General features: G+C 48.2%; 1 protein-coding gene across 1 annotated transcript in view; it reads left to right on the forward strand.

Moving 5' to 3' along the window:
• The first annotated feature begins 7,668 nt into the window (after nt 1-7,668).
• The window catches only part of PITRM1 (pitrilysin metallopeptidase 1), a 71,329-nt gene continuing 54,693 nt past the window's right edge, over nt 7,669-24,304 (forward strand). The window contains exons 1-2 of the mRNA XM_044294376.1: nt 7,669-7,782; nt 23,664-23,766. Coding sequence (XP_044150311.1) covers nt 7,745-7,782; nt 23,664-23,766 — 141 coding nt within the window. The 5' untranslated portion in view covers nt 7,669-7,744. The remainder of the gene's footprint in view (nt 7,783-23,663; nt 23,767-24,304) is intronic.

Genomic DNA, 24,304 nt, shown 5'->3' on the forward strand with positions numbered 1-24,304 from the left:
ACCGGGAAAGCTGGGTAATAAGTCAGAAGTCAGTCATAATATCTGATACCGGGAAAGCTGGGTAATAAGTCAGTGATAATATTGTACACCGGGAAAGCTGGGTAATAAGTCTGTAATAATATTGTACACCGGGAAAGCTGGGTAATAAGTCAGAAGTCAGTGATAATATCTGATACCGGGAAAGCTGGGTAATAAGTCAGTGATAATATCTGATACCGGGAAAGCTGGGTAATAAGTCAGTGATAATATCTGATACCGGGAAAGCTGGGTAATAAGTCTTATAGACTTATTACCCAGCTTTCCCGGTGTCTGATATTATCACTGACCTATTACCCAGCTTATATGGAACTCGGCCACATATCAGTGTATTACCCTATCTCTTCACCATTCTTTATATGACATATATTTATAATCCCCACCTCACCAATCACTGAGAATGTACCAGCGCATACCTAGCTCTGCTACATATGCATTTTATGTCAGTCCTACACCTGTAATATCTCTCCACCATTCTTTATATGCCATATATTGATAATCCCCACCTCACCAATCACTGAGAATGTACCAGCGCATACCTAGCTCTGCTACATATGCATTTTATGTCAGTCCTACACCTGTAATATCTCTCCACCATTCTTTATATGCCATATATTGATAATCCCCACCTCACCAATCACTGAGAATGTACCAGCGCATACCTAGCTCTGCTACATATGCATTTTATGTCAGTCCTACACCTGTAATATCTCTCCACCATTCTTTATATGCCATATATTGATAAACCCCACCTCACCAATCACTGAGAATGTACCAGCGCATACCTAGCTCTGCTACATATGCATTTTATGTCAGTCCTACACCTGTAATATCTCTCCACCATTCTTTATATGCCATATATTGATAATCCCCACCTCACCTATCACTAAGAATGTACCAGCGCATACCTAGCTCTGCTACATATGCATTTTATGTCAGTCCTACACCTGTAATATCTCTCCACCATTCTTTATATGCCATATATTGATAATCCCCACCTCACCAATCACTGAGAATGTACCAGCGCATACCTAGCCCTGCTACATATGCATTTTATGTCAGTCCTACACCTGTAATATCTAAAATACATATAGTTCCCCCCAGTCTCCATAAAATACATATTGTTGCCCCCAGTGTCCATAGATATAATATAGTTGCCCCCAGTGTCCCCTAGATATAATATAGTTGCCCCAAATGTCCATTCATATAATATAGTTGCCCCCAGTGTCCATAGATATAATATAGTTGCCCCCAGTCTGCATAAAATTCATATAGTTGCCCCCAGTGTCCATAGATATAATATAGTTGCCCCCAGTGTCCATAGATTTAATATAGTTGCCCCCAGTCTGCATAAAATTCATACAGTTGCCCCCAGTGTCCATAGATAGAATATAGTTGCCCCCAGTCTGCATAAAATTCATATAGTTGCCCCCAGTGTCCATACATATAATATAGTTGCCCCAGTCTGCATAAAATTCATATAGTTGCCCCCAGTGTCCATTCATATAATATATTTGCCCCCAGTGTCCATAGATATAATATAGTTGCCCCCAGTCTGCATAAAATTCATATAGTTGCCCCCAGTGTCCATAGATAATAATATAGTTGCCCCCAGTCTGCATAAAATTCATATAGTTGCCCCCAGTGTCCATACATATAATATAGTTGCCCCCAGTCTGCATAAAATTCATACAGTTGCCCCCAGTCTCCATAAAATACATATAGTTTCCCCCAGTCTCCATAAAATACATATAGTTGCCCCCAGTGTCCATACATATAATATAGTTGCCCCTAGTCTGCATAAAATTCATATAGTTGCCCCCAGTCTGCATAAAATTCATATAGTTGCCCCCAGTGTCCATACATATAATATAGTTGCCCCCAGTCTGCATAAAATTCATACAGTTGCCCCCAGTCTCCATAAAATACATATAGTTGCCCCCAGTCTCCATAAAATACATATAGTTGCCCCCAGTGTCCATACATATAATATAGTTGCCCCCAGTCTGCATAAAATTCATATAGTTGCCCCCAGTGTCCATACATATAATATAGTTGCCCCCCAGTCTGCATAAAATTCATATAGTTGCCCCCAGTGTCCATTCATATAATATATTTGCCCCCAGTGTCCATAGATATAATATAGTTGCCCCCAGTCTGCATAAAATTCATATAGTTGCCCCCAGTGTCCATACATATAATATAGTGGCCCCCAGTCTGCATAAAATTCATATAGTTGCCCCCAGTGTCCATAGATATAATATAGTTGCCCCCAGTGTCCCCTAGATATAATATAGTTGCCCCAAATGTCCATTCATATAATATAGTTGCCCCCAGTGTCCATAGATATAATATAGTTGCCCCCAGTGTCCATAAAATTCATATAGTTGCCCCCAGTGTCCATACATATAATATAGTTGCCCCCAATGTCCAAATATATAATATACAGGTCCTTCTCAAAAAATTAGCATATTGTGATAAAGTTCATTATTTTCTGTAATGTACTGATAAACATTAGACTTTCAGATATTTTAGATTCATTACACACAACTGAAGTAGTTCAAGCCTTTTATTGTTTTAATATTGATGATTTTGGCATACAGCTCATGAAAACCCAAATTCCTATCTCAAAAAATTAGCATATCATGAAAAGGTTCTCTAAACGAGCTATTAACCTAATCATCTGAATCAACTAATTAACTCTAAACACCTGCAAAAGATTCCTGAGGCTTTTAAAAACTCCCAGCCTGGTTCATTACTCAAAACCGCAATCATGGGTAAGACTGCCGACCTGACTGCTGTCCAGAAGGCCATCATTGACACCCTCAAGCAAGAGGGTAAGACACAGAAAGAAATTTCTGAACGAATAGGCTGTTCCCAGAGTGCTGTATCAAGGCACCTCAGTGGGAAGTCTGTGGGAAGGAAAAAGTGTGGCAGAAAACGCTGCACAACGAGAAGAGGTGACCGGACCCTGAGGAAGATTGTGGAGAAGGACCGATTCCAGACCTTGGGGGACCTGCGGAAGCAGTGGACTGAGTCTGGAGTAGAAACATCCAGAGCCACCGTGTACAGGCGTGTGCAGGAAATGGGCTACAGGTGCCGCATTCCCCAGGTCAAGCCACTTTTGAACCAGAAACAGCGGCAGAAGCGCCTGACCTGGGCTACAGAGAAGCAGCACTGGACTGTTGCATGTCATTCGGAAATCAAGGTGCCAGAGTCTGGAGGAAGACTGGGGAGAGGGAAATGCCAAAATGCCTGAAGTCCAGTGTCAAGTACCCACAGTCAGTGATGGTCTGGGGTGCCATGTCAGCTGCTGGTGTTGGTCCACTGTGTTTTATCAAGGGCAGGGTCAATGCAGCTAGCTATCAGGAGATTTTGGAGCACTTCATGCTTCCATCTGCTGAAAAGCTTTATGGAGATGAAGATTTCATTTTTCAGCACGACCTGGCACCTGCTCACAGTGCCAAAACCACTGGTAAATGGTTACTGACCATGGTATTACTGTGCTCAATTGGCCTGCCAACTCTCCTGACCTGAACCCCATAGAGAATCTGTGGGATATTGGGAAGAGAAAGTTGAGAGACGCAAGACCCAACACTCTGGATGAGCTTAAGGCCGCTATCGAAGCATCCTGGGCCTCCATAACACCTCAGCAGTGCCACAGGCTGATGGCCTCCATGCCACGCCGCATTGAAGCAGTCATTTCTGCAAAAGGATTCCCGACCAAGTATTGAGTGCAGAACTGAACATAATTATTTGAAGGTTGACTTTTTTTGTATTAAAAACACTTTTCTTTTATTGGTCGGATGAAATATGCTAATTTTTTTAGATAGGAAATTTGGGTTTTCATGAGCTGTATGCCAAAATCATCAATATTAAAACAATAAAAGGCTTGAACTACTTCAGTTGTGTGTAATGAATCTAAAATATATGAAAGTCTAATGTTTATCAGTACATTACAGAAAATAATGAACTTTATCACAATATGCTAATTTTTTGAGAAGGACCTGTAGTTGCCCCCAGTTTGCATAAATATAATATAGTTGCCCCCAGTGTCCATAGATAGAATACATTTGCCCCCCCAGTGTACATAAAAATGCCCCCATGGAATTTCCTATGAAACCCCTTTATTGCAGAATATTCAATCATCGTTGGTCGATTAGTGGGACAGCAGATATTATACTTACAGTATCCTGTTCCTCCGACGTCCGTCCGCTCACTCCGCTGACTCGCCCGAACTGTTGTGACGCCCGCGCATGCGCAGCTTTATCCAAGACGCGGCGGATATACTGCGCATGCGCGGTCGTGCGCGTTCATGTAGTGGAGAGGCTGGGCGAAAAATTTACTCCACTGTAGTGCGCAGGCGCGGCAAAAGGATGCGGCCGGCGAAAAGCGGCCGTATCCAGGGGAGATCATAGTAAACAAAGGATTGTAATATAAGCTGTTTTAGGGTGAAGGAAGGTTTTTTTGTACACACATATATAGGAAGAAATGTTCACTGGGGGACAATAAATTAGGATAAACCGATTTAATGAAGTGGGACAACCCCTTTAATAACTATTGCCCAAATTTAAACAATGGTACAGCATGAGCCCAGGAATAAGCAATGGGATGGAAAAAAAAAAGAATGAAAAAACGTAGAAAGTAAAAAGGAAGAAGAGAAACCCCCCCCCCCCCTCATAGAGGGAAGGCTGTCAGTCACTGATAGGACCTCCTCCTCATAGAGGGAAGGCTGTCAGTCACTGATAGGACCTCCTCCTCATAGAGGGAAGGCTGTCAGTCACTGATAGGACCCCCTCCTAATAGAGGGAAGGCTGTCAATCACTGATAGGACCTCCTCCTCATAGAGGGAAGGCTGTCAGTCACTGATAGGACCTCCTCCTCATAGAGGGAAGGCTGTCAGTCACTGATAGGACCCCCTCCTAATAGAGGGAAGGCTGTCAATCACTGATAGGACCTCCTCCTCATAGAGGGAAGGCTGTCAATCACTGATAGGACCTCCTCCTCATAGAGGGAAGGCTGTCAGTCACTGATAGGACCTCCTCCTCATAGAGGGAAGGCTGTCAGTCACTGATAGGACCCCCTCCTAATAGAGGGAAGGCTGTCAATCACTGATAGGACCTCCTCCTCATAGAGGGAAGGCTGTCAATCACTGATAGGACCTCCTCCTCATAGAGGGAAGGCTGTCAGTCACTGATAGGACCTCCTCCTCATAGAGGGAAGGTTGTCAATCACTGATAGGACCTCCTCCTCATAGAGGGAAGGTTGTCAATCACTGATAGGACGTCCTCCTCATAGAGGGAAGGCTGTCAATCACTGATAGGACCACCTCCTCATAGAGGGAAGGCTGTCAGTCACTGATAGGACCTCCTCCTCATAGAGGGAAGGCTGTCAATCACTGATAGGACCTCCTCCTCATAGAGGAAAGTCTGTCAGTCACTGATAGGACCACCTCCTCATAGAGGGAAGGCTGTCAATCACTGATAGGACCTCCTCCTCATAAAGGGAAGGCTGTCAATCACTGATAGGACCTCCTCCTAAAAGAGGGAAGGCTGTCAATCACTGATAGGACCTCCTCCTCATAGAGGGAAGGCTGTCAATCACTGATAGGACCTCCTCCTAAAAGAGGGAAGGCTGTCAATCACTGATAGGACCTCCTCCTCATAGAGGGAAGGCTATCAATCACTGATAGGACCTCCTCCTCATAGAGGGAAGGCTGTCAATCACTGATAGGACCTCCTCCTAAAAGAGGGAAGGCTGTCAATCACTGATAGGACCTCCTCCTCATAGAGAGAAGGCTGTCAATCACTGATAGGACCACCTCCTCATAGAGGGAAGGCTGTCAATCACTGATAGGACCCCCTCCTCATAGAGGGAAGGCTGTCAATCACTGATAGGACCTCCTCCTCATAGAGGAAAGGCTGTCACTCACTGATAGGACCTCCTCCTCATATAGGGAAAGCTGTCACTCACTGATAGGACCTCCTCCTCATAGAGGGAAGGCTGTCAATCACTGATAGGACCTCCTCCTCATAGAGGGAAGGCTGTCAATCACTGATAGGACCTCCTCCTCATAGAGGGAAGGCTGTCAGTCACTGATAGGACCTCCTCCTCATAGAGGGAAGGCTGTCAATCACTGATAGGATCCCCTCCTCATAGAGGGAAGGCTGTCAGTCACTGATAGGACTGTCTCCTCATAGACGGAAGGCTGTCAATCACTGATAGGACCTCCTCCTCATAGAGGGAAGGCTGTCAATCACTGATAGGACCCCCTCCTCATAGAGGGAAGGCTGTCAATCACTGATAGGACCCCCTCCTCATAGAGGGAAGGCTGTCAATCACTGATAGGACCCCCTCCTCATAGAGGGAAGGCTGTCAATCACTGATCGGACCACTTCCTGGACTTCTAGGCCCAGAATCAGCAGGAAATTTAATTAACGAAACATAAGTTATACTGAATGTTTTCCCCCAAAAACAATATATTTGCTCAGCTCCTCCCTCTCTATAACCTGCTGGCTGCAGCTCAGACACTATGTTCAGTGTGACAGGTTCCCTTTAATTTCTGCACCTGAAAAGCAATTATTTTTATCCAAAACGTGTCGTTTCTGCAACAAATCTGCCGGGTGTGAATAAACCCCCATCTGACGTTCCTATGTCTTCTCATCTCAAAGTCACATTTCTTCTAATTATGTAAACCTAGAAACAAAAGGAACAGAACATCAGAGCGGAGGCCTCCTTTATATGAAAAGGAACAGAACATCAGAGCGGAGGCCTCCTTTATATGAAAAGGAACAGAACATCAGAGCGGAGGCCTCCTTTATATGAAAAGGAACAGAACATCAGAGCGGAGGCCTCCTTTATATGAAAAGGAACAGAACATCAGAGCGGAGGCCTCCTTTATATGACAGAAGAAAAAGAACAAGACCTCAGTTAAAGGGGTTGTCTGAATGGTCCATGCGGATGACTAAGGATGAGCCAGTCGACATCGTATGAAACATCCGAAGTCGATTCGCATAAAACTTTGTTAGAATACTGCACAGAGCGAGCGCTCCGTACGGTATTAGAATGTATTGGCTCCAATGAGCCGCAGTTATTACTTCGCATTGTCTCACATGACTTCCGGTAATAACTTCAAAAAATAATTTCTATTGTCAAAAACTTTATCCTGAACTCGGTTTCGGTTCTAAGCTACCACTTGGAACCGGGAGACGGTTTTTAACAGTAGAAACTATTTTTTTAAGTTATTACCGAAGTCATGCAAGACTTTGCGAAGTAATAACTTCGGCTCATCGGAGCCAATACATTCTAATACTGTACGGAGCGCTCGCTCTGTACAGTATTCTAACAAAGTTTTATGGGAATCGACTTCGGATGACCTATCCTCAGTATATGATGGGTGGGGACTGATGACCTGTCCTGGGGATAAGTGACCAGTATAAAACACTGGGATAACCCCTTCAGCACAGGAGAGGCCTGACATGTGACTGACCCTATACCATCTAGGTCTAACAGAAGATTACTACCCCCATCCTCCTCCTTTCCCCTCAGACTGCTCCCTGTGTCCCCACTTCTCAGCAGCAGCGTCCTCCTATAACTTCTCTCCCCTCCATAGAGGAGCACTGGGCATAAGCCCCGCCTCTTCCGGACACGTGACCTTCTCTCCGGCTCCTGCCGCACTTTGTGAAGCCGGTGGTACTGGCGGAGTGACATGATGCGGCAGTGCAGGGCCGGGCTGCTGCTGAGCCGGTGAGAGCTCCGTGTGTACTGTGCTGGAGAGTGTGTGCGTTATCTCTGACGTAATGTGTGCGGCTGTCGTCACGTCTGTCAGTCCTCGGTGACATGTGGGTGTCCTGCTGTGGGACTGCGAGTTCCGGTCTCCCTCCTCCAGCGTCAGGCGCTGTTCACACTGCGGTTCAGGTGTCATTCCGCCTGGGTTCCCTTAGTGTTTTTAGTCTGTATTTTTGCGGCAGCCGCGTTTTTAAGAAAAACGGAAACCCAGGCACCAGTGTGTACAGGACCCTGAGTTACCCCTTAGTAAGCCGGTGGGATCTGTTATAATGGATCCGTCCTGCAGGACATAGAAGTGGTGTCGGGGATCAGATTTGCCCCATACCTTTCATCCGCATCTGCATTTTTTGCGGATCATATGCGGACCCATTCATTTCAGCGGGGCCGTAAAAGATGTGGACAGCACTCCGTGTTTAGCGGATCTGCACGACGGATGCACCCATGTGCACGAGCCCTAATGTGGAGTACAAGGGAACGTCCTCGCGTTACTGAAATGTTATGGGTCTGCCATGTGTACCCTTAAAGGGAGCCTCCGATTCAGTATAAAAATCACGTTCGGGCTCATGCACACGAATGTTTTTTGCGTTCCGTATACGTGGCCGTATTTTGATAACGTATACGGAACCACTCATTTAAATGGGTTCGCAAGGAGTGCTGTCCGCATTCCGTTGCTCCGTTCCGTGGCCCCGCAAAAATGATGAGTCCTGTCCTATTCTTGTCCGTTTCGCGGACAAGAATAGGCATTTCTATAATGGGCCTCCTGTTCCGTTCCGCAAATTGCGGACCGCAAAAAAAAAAAACGCACGGTTATGTACATGAGGCCTAACTGGGGATTGAACAAATCACTTTCATGGTGCCCTCCTCCTCATCTCTTCAGCTGCAGATCCACCAATTCCAGGTTTCTCTTCTGCCATCCAAGATGGCCGCCCCACCCCTCAGACTCCCTGGTGCATTTGACAGCACAAGGCACTTCCTGCTGCCCTGGGATTGGCCAGCGCTGCTCACATGACCACTGCTGGCCAATCCAGGAGCAGGGCTGGACAAGCAGGACGTGTCCTGGACTACCGAATGCAATTGATTCGTTCGTCATGATTTTTTCACCTGTGAGGGCGCGTCCCCGCTGTAGACGAAGATCCCCCCTCCCCGCCTGCCCGCCAGCTTGGTTGGCAGGGCCGGATATCTCATCTGACCCGGACAATCTCTCGCCTTTTTCTCTTGTCAAAAATAACTCCTCTCTGACAGACCAGGCAGTGAAAGCGTCATCACCCCCTGGCCCTGTCTGAGAGAGTGCAGAGGGCGCAGCAGTTGCAGAGAGAGCAGAGCCTCTAGGTGTAATGACAACGCCCCCGTTGCTCCTAGAGGCTTATTTGCATATAATAAATCATCAGCAATGCGGACACATATAAACATGGGACCAACACAGACGCCTTCAGCTGCCAAGTGCACATGTAACAGGTCAGCCAGTGTCATAGGGACAGATCTGCTGACAGATGCCCTTTAAAGTAGCGCGCGCCTGTACTTTATTTCATATTGCTCGGAGGGGCTGGACTAACCTTGTCTTTAGCATTGTACATGTGGAGGGGGGGCGCCTCCGTTTGGACCCTGCCCTCCCGCCCATCTGCCCAGGGCCGTTAATCAGAGGATGAGGGCGCCTTCACACCATAAAGACATTCCCCATGTTAGCCTATGGGGATGAAACGTGACAATAACTGCGTTCGGTTCAGAACGCAAATAAAGTTTTGTTGCGGGTTTCCCGTAGCAAAGCTCCCCCATTCATTCCAGTGGAGATGTAATCCGCAACTTTATTCGCACACTAAATCCATAGCATAATCCACAATTTTAAAAAATGCGAAAATTTGCCGAAAATTCTGTAACGTGAAGGCACCCTAATGTACCGTATTTTGTGGAATATGAGACTTTGTTAGAAAAAAAATAAATAAAAAAAATCATCATTTTCCGCTAACTTGTGACAAAAAAAAAAAAATTCTAGGACCTCGCCATACCCCTCACGAAATACCTTGGGGTGTCTTCTTTCAAAAATGGGGACACTTGTGGGGTAGTTATACTGCCCTGGCATTCTAGGGGCCCAAATGTGTGAGAAGTCGTTTGAAATCAAAATGTGTAAAAAATGACCTGTGAAATCCGAAAGGTGCTCTTTGGAATGTGTGCCCCTTTGCCCACCTAAGCGGCAAAAAAGTGTCACACATGTGGTATCGCCGTACTCAGGAGAAGTTGGGGAATGTGTTTTGGGGTGTCTTTTTACATAAACCCATGCTGGGTGAGAGAAATATCTTGGCAAAAGACAACTTTTCCCATTTTTTTATACAAAGTTGGCATTTGACCAAGATATTTATCTCACCCAGCATGGGTATATGTAAAATGACACCCCAAAACACATTGCCCAACTTCTCCTGAGTACGGCGATACCACATGTGTGACACTTTTTTGCAGCCTAGATGCGCAAAGCGGCCCAAATTCCTTTTAGGAGGGCATTTTTAGACATTTGTATCCCAGACTTCTTCTCACGCTTTCGGGCCCCTAAAATGCCAGGGCAGTATAAATACCCCACATGTGACCCCATTTTGGAAAGAAGACACCCCAAGGTATTCAATGAAGGGCATGGCGAGTTCATAGAATTTTATTTTTTTTGGCACAAGTTAGCGGAAATTGTTTTTTTTTTTTTTTTTGTATTTTCTCACAAAGTCTCCGTTTCCGCTAACTTGGGACAAAAATTTCAATCTTTCATGGACTCAATATGCCCCTCATGGAATACCTTGGGGTGTCTTCTTTTCAAAATGGGGTCACATGTGGGGTATTTATACTGCCCTGGCATTTTAGGGGCCCTAAAGCGTGAGAAGAAGTCTGGAATATAAATGTCTAAAAAATTTTACGCATTTGGATTCCGTGAGGGGTATGGTGCGTCCATGTGAGATTGTATTTTTTGACACAAGTTAGTGGAATATGAGACTTTGTAAGAAAAAAATAAAATAAAAAAACAATTTCCGCTAACTTGGGCCAAAAAAATTTCTGAATGGAGCCTTACAGGGGGGTGATCAATGACAGGGGGGTGATCACCCATATAGACTCCCTGATCACCCCCTGTTATTGATCACCCCCCTGTCATTGATCACCCCCCTGTAAGGCTCCATTCAGACGTCCGTATGATTTTTACGGATCCACGGATACATGGATCGGATCCGCAAAACACATACGGACGTCTGAATGGAGCCTTACAGGGAGGTGATCAATGACAGGGGGGTGATCACCCCCCTGTCATTGATCACCCCCCTGTAAGGCTCCATTCAGACGTCCGTATGTGTTTTGCGGATCCGATCCATGTATCCGTGGATCCGTAAAAATCATACGGACGTCTGAATGGAGCCTTACAGGGGGGGTGATCAATGACAGGGGGTGATCAGGGAGTCTATATGGGGTGATCAGGGGTGAATAAGGGGTTAATAAGTGACAGGGGGGGGGGTGTAGTGTAGTGTAGTGGTGTTTGGTGCTACTTTACTGAGCTACCTGTGTCCTCTGGTGGTCGATCCAAACAAAAGGGACCACCAGAGGACCAGGTAGCAGGTATATTAGACGCTGTTATCAAAACAGCGTCTAATATACCTGTTAGGGGTTAAAAAAAATCACATCTCCAGCCTGCCAGCGAGCGATCGCCGCTGGCAGGCTGGAGATCCACTCGCTTACCTTCCGTTCCTGTGAACGCGCGCGCCTGGATGCGTTTAGGAGGAATGAATCGACCGCCTTCCGGACGCATCCGTGCGTTAGGCGGTCGGGAGGAGGTTAACCACTTTCAGACCTGGCCATTTACCCCCTTCCTGACCAGGCCTAATTTTGCAAATCTGACATGTCTCACTTTATGTGGTAAATAACTTTGGAACACTTTTACTTATCAAAGCCATTCAGAGATTGTTTTCTCGTGACACATTGTACTTCATGATAGTCATAAATTTGAGTCAATATATTTCACCTTTATTTATGAAAAAATCCCAAATTTACCCAAAATTCTGAAAAATTTGCAATTTTCTAAATTTCTATTTCTCTGCTTTTAAAACAGAAAGTGATACCTCATAAAATATTTATTACTTAACATTCCCCATATGTCTACTTTATGTTGGCATCATTTTGGAAATGTCATTTTATTTTTTTAGGACGTTAGACGGCTAAGGGCTCTTTCACACTTGAGTTGTTCTTTTCCGCCATAGAGTTCCGTCGTCGGGGCTCTATGCCGGAAGAATCCTGATCAGTTTTATCCCCATGCATTCCGAATGGAGAGAAATCCGTTCAGGATGTCTTCAGTTCAGGACCGGAAAGTTTTTGGCCGGAGAAAATACCGCAGCATGCTGCGCTTTTTGCTCCGGCCCAAAATCCTGAACACTTGCCGCAAGGCCGGATCTGGAATTAATGCCCATTGAAAGGCATTAATCCGGATCCGGCCTTAAGATAAACGTCGTTTCGGCGCATTACCGGATCCGACGTTTAGCTTTTTCTGAATGGTTACCATGGCTGCCAGGACGCTAAAGTCCTGTTTGCCATGGTAAAGTGTAGTGGGGAGCGGGGGAGCAGTATACTTACCGTCCGTGCGGCTCCCGGGGCGCTTCAGAGTGACGTCAGGGCGCCCCAGACGCATGGAGCGCTCTGACGTCACTCTGGAGCGCCGCGGGAGCCGCACGGACGGTAAGTATACTGCTCCCCCGCTCCCCACTACTACTATGGCAACGCAGGACTTTAATAGCGTCCTGGCTGCCATAGTAACACTGAACGCATTTTGAAGACGGATCCGTCTTCAAATGCTTTCAGTTCACTTGCGTTTTTCCGGATCCGGCGTGTAATTCCGGCAAATGGAGTACACGCCGGATCCGGACAACGCAAGTGTGAAAGAGGCCTTAGAATTTTAGAAGCAATTCTTAATATTTTTAAGAAAATTGCCAAAACCCACTTTTTAAGGACCAGTTCCGGTCTGAAGTCACTTTGTGGGGCTTGCAGAGTGGATACCCCCATAAATGACCCCATTGTAGAAACTATACCCCTCAAGTTACTTAAAACAGATTTTACAAACTTTGTTAACCCTTTAGGCGTTCCACAAGAATTAAAGGAAAATGGAGATCAAATTTTTTAATTTAACCTTTTGTCAGGTTTTCAATTTTAATTAAAAAAAATCTTTAACATCGAGGATTAACAGCCAAACAAAACTCAATATTTATTACCCTGGTTCTGCGGTTTACAGAAACACCCCACATGTGGTCATAAACTGCTGTATGGGCACCTGGCAGGGCGCAGAAGAAAAGTAGCGCCACATAGTTTTTGGAAGGCAGATTTTGCTGAACTGGTTTTTAGATGCCATGTCCCATTTGAAGCCCCCCTGATGCACCCTTACAGTAGAAACTCCCAAAAAGTGACCCCATTTTGGAAACTAGAGGATGAGGTGCCAGTTTTATTGGTACTATTTTTGGGTACATATGATTTTTTGATCATTCATTAATAAAAACTGTGCTAAAACAACCAATTTTTGGGTCACCTTGCCCCATAAAGTGCTATAATGAATCATTATAGCACTTTATGGGGCAAGGTGACCCAAAAATTGGTTGTTTTAGCACAGTTTTTATTTATTTGTGTTTACAGCGAGGGGTTAGGTCATGTGATATTTTTATAGAGCAGATCGTTACGGACGAACAATAGTAGCATTTTTGAAACAAAAAAAATTATGTTTTAACGTGTCCATGTTATGAGAGCTATAGTTTTTTTGTTTTTTTTTATGTAGAGGCTTATTTTTTTTAATGATGTTTATCGGACTGGGTGGATCATGTGATATATTTATAGAGCCGACCGTCACGGATGCGGCAATACCAAATATGTCTATTTTATTTAAAAAAATATATTTTTAACATTTTTTTTGTATTTTTTTTTTTTTTTATTCCTTACTTTTTACTTTAACTTTTTTTACATGTGAAACCTTTTTTATTATTTTTTTTATTTTAACACTTTATTTTTTTATTTTACACTTTGCGTCCCCCATAAGGTCATACAAGACCTCTGGGGGTCATTTAACTTCAAATTTATTTTTCACTATTGATTTCTCCTGTAACTGGGGCTGACATAGTAGCCCCAGTTACAGTGGATATACACCCCCCAGAGAGGCTGTACTGCGCAATACAGCACTGTACAGCCTCAGTACAGGGCTGATCGAGGTCTGTGAAAGACCCGACAGCTCCTGCACTCTCCTGGCCCCGGCGGTCACATGATCAGTGAGCGCTGTGTATACCTGGGTACTGTCCCTGACTTCTCAAAGGGTTGCCCTGCTGTCACTGTTCAGAAACGTCCATTCAGAGATAGAAAACCACCTCCCGGACGTTTATAGGCAACGTGTGGACGGGAGGTGGTTAAATAAGTCTTTATGACCTCTCAGTAGCTTACAGATAAGGTTTAATAGATGACCAGCACAAAGTGAAAGTACCAGTCACACAGAAAAACAGTTAACCCTTTGTGATAGAGTGGCTCAATATTTTTAATATAGAACAATTGAAAATATGACTTTTAGCCAAAAATGAGTAAAATGCAGTCAAAAACAAAAATTTCCCCCAAAGGTGTACATAGCCTTTAGGCCTCTTGCACACGACCGTATGTCTTTTTCTGTATTTTGCGGTCCGTTTTTCACATATCCGTTATTCAGTTTTTTGTTTCCGTTCCGTAGTAGCGCAAAAAATCTCCATATGGTTTCCGTATGCGATCCGTTGTTTGCGGATCGCAAACTGAAACATAAAATTTGTAATCATTACTGTAATGTACAGTAATATTTCTAAACAGTAAACACGTGCAAAGTGGGCATGGACCCGCAAAAAACGGATCACATACGGATGTGTTCCATATGCATTCCGTATTTTTTGAGGACCCGTTGACATGAATGGAGCCACAGATTGATATTTGCGGGCAATAATAGGACATGTTCTGTCTTTTAGCGGAACAGAAATACGGAAACAGAATGCACATGGAGTACATTCTGTTTTATTTGCGGAACCATTGAAATGAATGGTTCCGCATACAGACCGCAAACGGAACCCGCAAAAACGGAACGGAAACGGGGAAAAAAAACACTTTCGTGTGCAAGAGGCCTAAGGCTAGTTTCACACTTGCGGCAGGACGGATCCGACATGCTGTTCACCATGTCGGATCCGTCCTGCGGCTATTTCGCCGTGCCCGCGGACCGCCGCTCTGTCCCCATTGACTACAATGGGGACGGGGGCGGAGCTCCGGCGCAGCACGGCGGTGCACGGAGAAAGCCGCCGGACTAAAAAGCCTGACATGCAGTAATTTTAGTCCGGCGGCCTTTCTCCGTGCTGCGCCGTGCTGCGCCGGAGCTCCGCCCCCGTCCCCATTATAGTCAATGGGGACGGAGCGGCGGTCCGCGGGCACGGCGAAATAGCCGCAGGACGGATCCGACATGGTGAACAGCATGTCGGATCCGTCCTGCCGCAAGTGTGAAAGTACCCTTAATACAGTCCTGATCAAAAGTTTAAGACCACTTGAAAAATGGCAAAAAATCATATTTAGCATGGCTGGATCTTAAAGAGGACCTTTCACCGATTATGACAATGTGAACTAAGTATACAGACATGTAGAGCGGCGCTCGGGGATCTCACTGCACTTACTATTATCCCCGGGCGCCGCTCCGTTCTCCCGCTATGCCCTCCGGTATCTCCGGCCACTAAGTCATAGTAGGCGGAGTCTGCCCTTGTTCTTCTGTAGCGCTGGCCAATCGCATCGCAGAGCTCACAGCCTAGGAGAAAATAACCTCTCAGGCTGTGAGCTCTGCGCTGTGATTGGCCAGCGCTAGAGCAGAACAAGGGCAGACTCCGCCTACCATAACTTAGTGACTGAAATCTCCGCCTACTATAACTTAGTGAGCGGAGATACCGGAGGGCATAGCGGTAGAGCGGAGCGGCGCCCGGGGATAATAGTAAGTGCAGTGAGATCCCCGGGCGCCGCTCTCCATGTCTGTATAGTTAGTTCACAGTGTCATAATCGGTGAAAGGTCCTCTTTAACAAGGTTCCAAGTAGAGCTTCAACATGCAACAAGAAGAAATGGGAGTGAGACAAAACATTTTTTGAGCATTCAATTTAATGAAAACAACGAATAAACTGAAACAGGCTGTTTTTCAGCTAATCAGAAGTTTAGGACCACACCTCCAAAAAAAAAACTAAACCCCCCCAAAACAGAAATCCAACTTCCAAACATGAACTCAGTAATGAGTAGCTTCGCCGTTATTGTTGATCACTTCAAAAATTTGTTTCGGCATGCTTGATGTAAGTGTTTCCATGAGGTGAGTGGGAACATTTCTCCAAGTGGTGAAGACGGCCGCACGAAGGCCATCTACTGTCTGGAACTGTTGTCCATTTTTGTAAACTTCCCTTGCCATCCATCCCCAAAGGTTCTCAATTGGATTTAGATCAGGGGAACACGCAGGATGGGCCAAAAGAGTCATGTTATTCTCCTGGAAGAAGTCCCTTATCCTGCGGGCATTGTGTACTGTAGCCTTGTCCTGTTGAAAAACCCAGTCGTTATCACCCAGACGAGGGCCCTCAGTCATGAGGAATGCTCTCTGCAACATCTGGACATAGCCAGCGGCCGTTTTACGCCCCTGCACTTCCTGAAGCTCCATTGTTCCACTGAAGGAAAAAGCACCCCAGACCATTATGGCGCCCCCTCCACTGTGGCGCGTAGAAAACATCTCAGGTGGGATCTGCTTGTCATGCCAGTAACATTGGAAACCATCAGGACTAGAGATGAGCGAACTTCTGTTTTAAGTTCGGCGTCTAAAGTTCGGGTTAGGAATAGCGGAGAATCCCGATCTGGAACCGGATATGGATTCCGACTTCCGTTGTGGTCCGTGGTAGCGGAATCAATAATGGCCGATTATTGATTCCGCTACCACGGACCACAACGGAAGTCGGAATCCATATCCGGTTCCAGATCGGGATTCTCCGCTATTCCTAACCCGAACTTTAGACGCCGAACTTAAAACAGAAGTTCGCTCATCTCTAATCAGGACCATCAAGGTAAAAAAAAAAATCTCATCAGAGAATAAAACTTTCTTCCACCTTTGAATGTCCCATGTTTGGTGCTCTCTTGCAAAGTGCAAACGAGCAGTTCTGTGGCGTTCAAGGAGACGAGGTCTTTGAAGACGTTTTTTGTTTTTGAAGCCCTTCAGTCTCAGATGCCGTCTGATGGTTATGGGGCTGCAGTCAGCACCAGTAAGGGCCTTAATTTGGGTCGAGGATCGTCCAGTGTCTTGACGGACAGCCAATTGGATCCTCCGGCTCAGTGCTGGTAAAAAAAAATTGGGTCTTCCACTTGACTTTTTTGTTCCATAGCCCTCAGGATCATTTAAGAAATTCCAAATGACTGTCTTACTGCGTCCCACCTCAGCAGCGATGGCGCGCTGTCAGAGACCCTGCTTATACAGTTCAACAACCCGACCACGTTCAAAAAGGGAGAGTTTTTTTGCCTTTGCCATTACAACGTGTGACTACCTGAAAATGACAATGAATCCACATCTTTGCACAGATTTGGCCTTTTAAAGGCATGTGGTCCTAAAATTTGGATCAGCTGAAAAACAGCCTGTTTCAGTTTATTTGTTATTTTCAATTAATTGAATGCTCAAAAAATGTTTTGTCTCACTCTCATTTCTTCTTGTTGCCTGGTGAAGCTCTACTTGGAACCTTGTTAAGATCCAGCCATGCTAAATATGATTTTCTCGCCCAGTTTCCTTGGGGGACACAGAAGACCTTGGGTATAGCTCATCTCCATAGGAGGCGTGACACTAAGTGAAAACTGTTAAGCCCCTCCTCCACAGCTATACCCTCAGCCTGGAGAGAGAGACTGCCAGTTTTTAGCTTAGTGTCCAAGGAGGCAAGACACTCCCTGCTCTGCAGGGCTGTTTTCTCCTTGTTTAAATTTTAGATTTTTACTTTTTTCTTTCTTTTTTGTTCCAGATCATCAGGGACAACAGAGACGCACTAGACCTCTCTGTTTCTCCCGGGGTTGAGCTGCGCCAGTGCCGGTCACCGCACTGCTGCCTCCCCCACAGAAGGCAAGGTGGATCAGGGCAGCCTAGCTCCCTTACATCCCGCCAGCGCAAGGGTCGCCCGCACGCCAAGCCCCTCTTCCAGCGTCCTGCCACTACGGTGCCAGTAGCTGAAGGGGCGACCCTGCTGGAATGGACCGAGGGTGAAGACGGCTGTGGTAAGAGAGTGGCTTCTCCAGCCCTACGTCCCCCACCCAATGGTCTCCTGCGTGCCTGACCCCCATACTGGGCCTCTGGACCCTTCCCCTGCTGGACATAGGCTGGCCCCTGGGGTGCCGCTGTGCGGCAATCTGCTCCCCTTTTCTCCTGGCCTCATAGGACAGGCTGCTAGTGAGGGGACTATATCCTGACCTCTCCGTCTCTGGGTCCCCCCCTGGCATCTGCGCTTCCCCCCATCTCGCCTAATCACATTGGGCTTACCGGAGGGGCAGGACGCTGCAGTGGAGTAAGGAGGACCCCTTACTCTTCCGGCCGGCGGGGTGGGCTCCCGCGGCCAGCGAGCCGCTATTCCGGCCCTCCTGTCTTTTCTGGCGGCGGGGTGTGCTCCCGCGGCCGGCAAAACCGCATTCCGGCCCCTGTCTTTTCCGGCCGGCCGGGTGGGCTCCCGCGGCCGGCAGAACCGCCACTCCGGGCCCCTGTATCTTCCGGCCGGCGGGGTGGGCTCCCGCGGCCAGCGAGCCGCCATTCCGGCCCTCCTGTCTCTTCTGGTGGCGGGGTGGGCTCCCGCGACCGGCAATACCACATTCCGGCCCCTGTCTTCTCCGACCGGCCGGGTGGGCTCCGCGTCCGGCAAAACCGCCACTCCGGGCCCCTGTCTCTTTCGGCCGGCGGGGTGGGCTCCCGCGGCCGGCATTGGGCTTGACTATGCCCCAGCAGGTGCCGGTCGGCGGGGCTCCGCTGATTGGTCCCAGGCTTCGCGGCCTGCTGGGCCGCATTCCCGACCGGCCCGCGGGGTGGGCTCCCGCGGCCGGTTTGAACCGCCATTCCGCCTCAGGTCCCGGCGGTATGACGGGCCGGACTCCGCAAATTTAGCCCCCGGCTTCGCGGCCTACTAGGCCGCACTTTTCCGGTCTCTGGTGGAGGGGGCGGGAACTTCTCCAGGCGCGATTTTTTCCCGCCTGGAGGTTCCTCCGCCCTCAGGGGATCGCACGCCGCCCTCCAGGCCGGATCCCTGTTAACCCTTTGGGTGCAGGCCGGCTCCCACAAATGGGTCTGTATAGTTGGCCCCCCTTTTTTTCTCCTGGTCTCTCAGGGCCCCTATATAGTGGCTCCCCTTTAGCCTCAGAAGCTGGGTTTAAATGAAATTTAAAAAAAAAAAAAATAAAAAAAAAAATTTTTTTTTTTTATAATGATGCAATAATTAATAATAGATCATGATTTCTATTGGGCTGCGCAGGACGCTGCAGCCTCATCAGTAATGCTGCATGTCTGCATGACCTCTTTCCTCAGGCGGCATGGTGTTGCGCTCCCAGCCTGCGTCGCTGCTAGGGCATTTCCCCTTTTAGGCGGTTTTTTCTTGCCTCTTCCAGGATACGGCGCTGGCCAAGTGCATTCGGACCTTCTGTATGCAGCATTCATCGTCTCTCCAGTTATGGTGCCTGCCATGTGCATTCCCCCCCTCCTAGGCGGGCTACTGCACTGTCCCTGGCTGGCCATGTGCATGACCCCCTTCTTAGGCGGAATACTGCACCTTCACCGGATACGGTGCTGGCCATGTGCACGACCCCCTTCCATAAGCGGAACGCTGCACTCTCTGGATTTGCTGCCGGCCATGTGCGGGACCCCCTTCCTGGGCGGAACGCAGCACTCACTGGATTCGCTGCCGGCCATGTGCGTGACCCCCTTCCTGGGCGGAACGCAGCACTCTCACTGGATCTGTTGCCGATCATGTGCATGACCCCCTTTTTTAGGCGGAATACTGCACTCTCACCGGATACGGTACTGGCTATGTGCACGTCCCCCTTCCATTGGCGGAATGCTGCGCTCTCGCTGATGTGCTATGATGTACTTATGTACTATGTTATTGTGCTGCACTCTCACTGGTTTCGCTGCCGGCCATTTCTTAGGCGGTATGCTGCACCCTTGTTGGATTCCCTGCCGGCCTTAGGTATGCCTCCTTCCCTCAGGCAGCATACATACATCCCTCTGTCGTTGGTTGTTTCCTCGCAGGTACGTTGCTGGCCACGTGCATGTACCCCATACATGGCAGGGTGCTTGCACTCTCGCTGGATCCGCTGTCGGCCATATGCATGGCCCTCTTCCGTAGGCGGTGTACGCACTCTTGCTGGATTCTCTGCCAGCCCGGGGCATGCCTTCCTTCCTCAGGCGACATGCACACATCCTTAGTGACTGTGTTTGTCTCTTGCCGGTACATTGCTGGCCATGTGTATGACTCCCATGCATGGTGGTGTGCTCGCACTCTCCCTGGATGAGATGCTGGCCATGTGCTTTACCCTCCCTTTTTCTGGGCGTTGTGCTACACTCTCACCGGATACATTGCTGGCCATGAGAATGGCCCTCTAACATGGGTGGAACGCTTGCACTTCCATTGGTTACGGTGCTGGCCTTGTGCGTGACCTCCTCTCACTTCAAGGGCAGAATTTGGCAGGCTCATGAGATTCACGGCTGTCCTTATATGGCTGTGCTGGACTTGTACATGTCCCCCTTCGTTGGCAGAGTAGTTGCACTCTCGCTGAGTTCAGTGTTGGGTGTATTATTGCACACTCATTTAATGCTAGGATATCCCTGTGCATGTTCCCCTTTCGCTAGGTGGACCTCCTGCGTTCCTGCTGGTTTATAGGGTAATGTCCTGCTTCTCTGAAGTAGGTACGGCCTTAGGCATCACTCCCTTTTGGGACGGGTCTTTGCACTCTTGCCGACTGCTGTTGGCCAGGTACAATTTCCCCCCTTTCAGGGTGGACTGATTGCGTTCCTTCGCATGCTATGCTAGGTTTGTGCATAACTCCCTTTCAGGTTGCACTTTGCAATTCCGTACATGCTGTGGCACTCTGGGACGAGCCCCCCCTTTTTTCTAGGTGGGTTGGCCCTCTCGCTGCTTACGGGGCTGCTCGTACGTATGCCTCACCTGCTTCCTGCGGCATACCTTTGTTTCTTGGGAGACGATGCTTGCCGCCAGCCTTGCACTCGTCCCTAGGGAGTTCATTCTGTCCTCCTGACCGGACAGGCTCTTTTGCTCTCTGCTGCACCGAGCTGCCAGGGAGTGTTCGTGGGTCCTAGATGCATGCCCATGCGTCCTTCTGCGGCATTACTTCCCTGCGCTAGTGGTCACATGGTCGAGAGTGCTGTTGTCTGCAGCGCCTCTCGAATTCTTCGTTGGCTCTGGCAGGACTGCGGTTCCCTTGCCTGCTGCAATTTCCTCCTCTTCGGATGCAGTGTGGTATGAGTCCGTCCTCTTGGCGCCTCTACGCTTCTGTCTGATCTGCTACCGGGTTCGGGCTGCTCTTCTCGGGAAGGTCACCCGACTTCTCTTGGGTGCTGGATTACCCAGGTCCGGGGACCTCCGCCTTGGGTTCTTCAAGGTATTCGCCTTCTGCGAGACGGTGGACCGAGCGTCTCACAGTGTAGCGGGTTCTGCTTTTGAGTCCTATGGCTTCCCTGTTGCCCTCTCCTCCTCCTTTCGGTTGGAGGGTGTTTTGTCGGCCTCTGTCTCGACGGCCTTATCTCGCCGGCTTTGTTCGGCTCCCGCTCTATACGAATCACTCCGATGTGGCTTCTCGCCAGCCTTCGGGGGCTGTATTTTCACTGTCCTCCCCTCTGGGGAGAGCATGATTGTTCATGTGGATGGTTCCGGTGTTCCTTTTGGCCTCGTACCGTCTCCCTTGTTCACGCTGGCTGTATTAGCTGTGTGCCTATTTACCGAGTCTACCGCGTTCTGTCCCCCCACTGAGTGCAGATTGCGTGGCCCGTTCTAAGACGATGGTCCTGATGTAGACTTGCTTTTCTCGATAACTTGGGGGGACTACCTCGGTCCAGATTGTCCTTTGATCTCCCTCACCGGGACTGTACAACGTGGTTGCATCAGCATGGACTTTAGCCTGCCTTCCCCTGGCGTCTGGCGGATCCTTTGGGTTCTTTCCCTCTGTCCTCTGCTCCTCCACTCGGGTGGATACGGGACAACGTTGTTCGAGGGCCGACGGGGCTAGTTTTGTCGACCCTTCTGCCCGTGTTACTGGTCTGCGCCTGATCACATTGGGTTTTTCGCCTGCTTGCCAGGCGACTGTCCACTCCTGGCTGTGTTTCGTCCAGGATCTGTCGTAAGACTTAGGTTTTTTTTGTCTGGGGTTCTGTGGGAAGCTGTGCATTCCCCACTCTGAAGTTCTTTCCCCAAGGTTCTGTCTTTTCCTTGAGGTGTCAAGTGTCGGCGCTGTTCTTCCTCTTCCAGCGTTCCCGGCCCTCTGGCCTGCCAAGACCTTCTTCCTCGGAGTGGCTCTTGGTTCCTCTGTACTGTCCTTCGGTACCGCCCTGGGGACTGTATTCTGAGCTCTCGGCGCTCCAATCTTGTCCTTGGAGCCGTTACAGGAGTTCTCTCTATCCCTTCTGTCCTGTACGGTTGTGTTCCGTATCAGTCGTGTCTCTGACGGGTGCCGGAATGGCCCCTTTTTTTGTTACGAGCTTTCTGTCTTTTCCAGGACAGGGCTGTTCTGCATCCCGTTTCTTCCTTCCTTCCTTCTGAAGGTGGTGTTTGCCTTTCGCTTCAACACCTCACCTATTTGGACGTTGTTTGGGCCTTGCCGTTTTTACTTGGAGATCTCCGACTCTTGCAGACGTTCGGCCTCTTGGGTTTCCAGGAGGTCTGTGCATAGGGTTGACAGACTCCAGGGTGGTTTTCCTCCGCTTGATCAGATTGGCTGTTGCTGAGGTTACCGCACCTAGGGCAGGATTCTGTCTTTGGTGTCACCGTTCCTTTCACCAGAGCGGTCGGTGCCTCCTGGGCGGAGGCATTGGGCTTCGGCTGGGCATTTGGGCACGGCGGCCACAGGTCTGCCTTGCACGCCTTACTGAGTTTCTACAGGGTGCATACTCTGGCGGATGCTGCCTTACCCCGCCTGGGTTTACGGGCGGCGGTTCATTGATGCCTTTCGGGTGCTTCACCTTGGTGCTGTGGTCCCTCCCCCTTTTGGACTGCTTTTGAACGTCCCAAGGTCTTCTGTGTCCCCCAAGGAAACTGGGCGAGAAAACGAGATTTTTGTATAACTTACCAGTAAAATCTCTTTCTCGCTCTTTCCTTGGGGGACACAGCACCCACCCATTCATTGTTTTTTCTCTGAGCGTTTTCCGAGTTTTTGTTACCCGTTGGGTAGTTGGCTTTTTGGTTCCTTGTTGGTCTTTGCCTTTTCTCACTGCTTGGACACGCAACTGGCAGTCTCTCTCTCCAGGCTGAGGGTATAGCTGTGGAGGAGGGGCTTAACAGTTTTCACTTAGTGTCACGCCTCCTATGGAGATGAGCTATACCCAAGGTCTTCTGTGTCCCCCAAGGAAAGAGCGAGAAAGAGATTTTACTGGTAAGTTATACAAAAATCTCGTTTTTTGCCATTTTTCAAGTGGTCTTAAACTTTTGATCAGGACCGTATGAGAGCCAGTGCAGGAGTCAGCTGATTGCAGGGGGTGTCGCCTTCAGCTGCTCATTTACCCTACAGCGGCTATAGCAAGTCAAATAAATGGTTATTGCAGATATGGTCTCAGCGGATGTATTTTTTACCTTTTTTTTTCATTTCTCTTCTCTAGTGCACTTTTTAAGAATTCATGGAGATGGCGAGCAAGTTCTGCAAGTGAAAGAGCGTTACAGTATAAGCCAGGGGAAACTATCCATGGATTTACAGTGAAGGAGGTATGACGTCATCATGTTGTAAAAATTGATCTATGGTATCTCAATGCTTTATAATTAAAAAAAAAGTTAGTCACATGCCGTTCATGTTCACATCACTGCAGAAGCATTGTGGAACCAGTCCTACTGCCTTTTGTGACTCCGTCAGGAGACGTGGTGTTCCAACAAGATAACAACTGCGCACACACCGCCCATGCTACGCAGCATGTTCTTCAGGGTCTCCAGAATCTCGCCCGCCCAGCTCAAACACCAGATCTCTCCCCCAGTACTAATGTGACCCTGCCTCCACATATACCCTGCTGCAGAACCCAAAATAAAGAGGGCATGGTGATCATTGACCAAGCACTACCAGCAATTTATACTTTGTCACTTGCATTAAAGGGGTTGTCTGGGCTTGTACTATTGATGACCTGTACTCAGATCGGTGGAGATCCGACACTTGCAACCCCCGCTGATCAGCTGTATGAGGAGACGGCACATGCAGTGCTCATGTGCCGTCTCCCTTCTCTCTTCCTGTACACCGCTGCTGTCTATGGCCAAG

Source organism: Bufo gargarizans, chromosome 5 (assembly GCF_014858855.1).
Source record: "Bufo gargarizans isolate SCDJY-AF-19 chromosome 5, ASM1485885v1, whole genome shotgun sequence".
Lineage (NCBI taxonomy): Eukaryota > Metazoa > Chordata > Amphibia > Anura > Bufonidae > Bufo > Bufo gargarizans.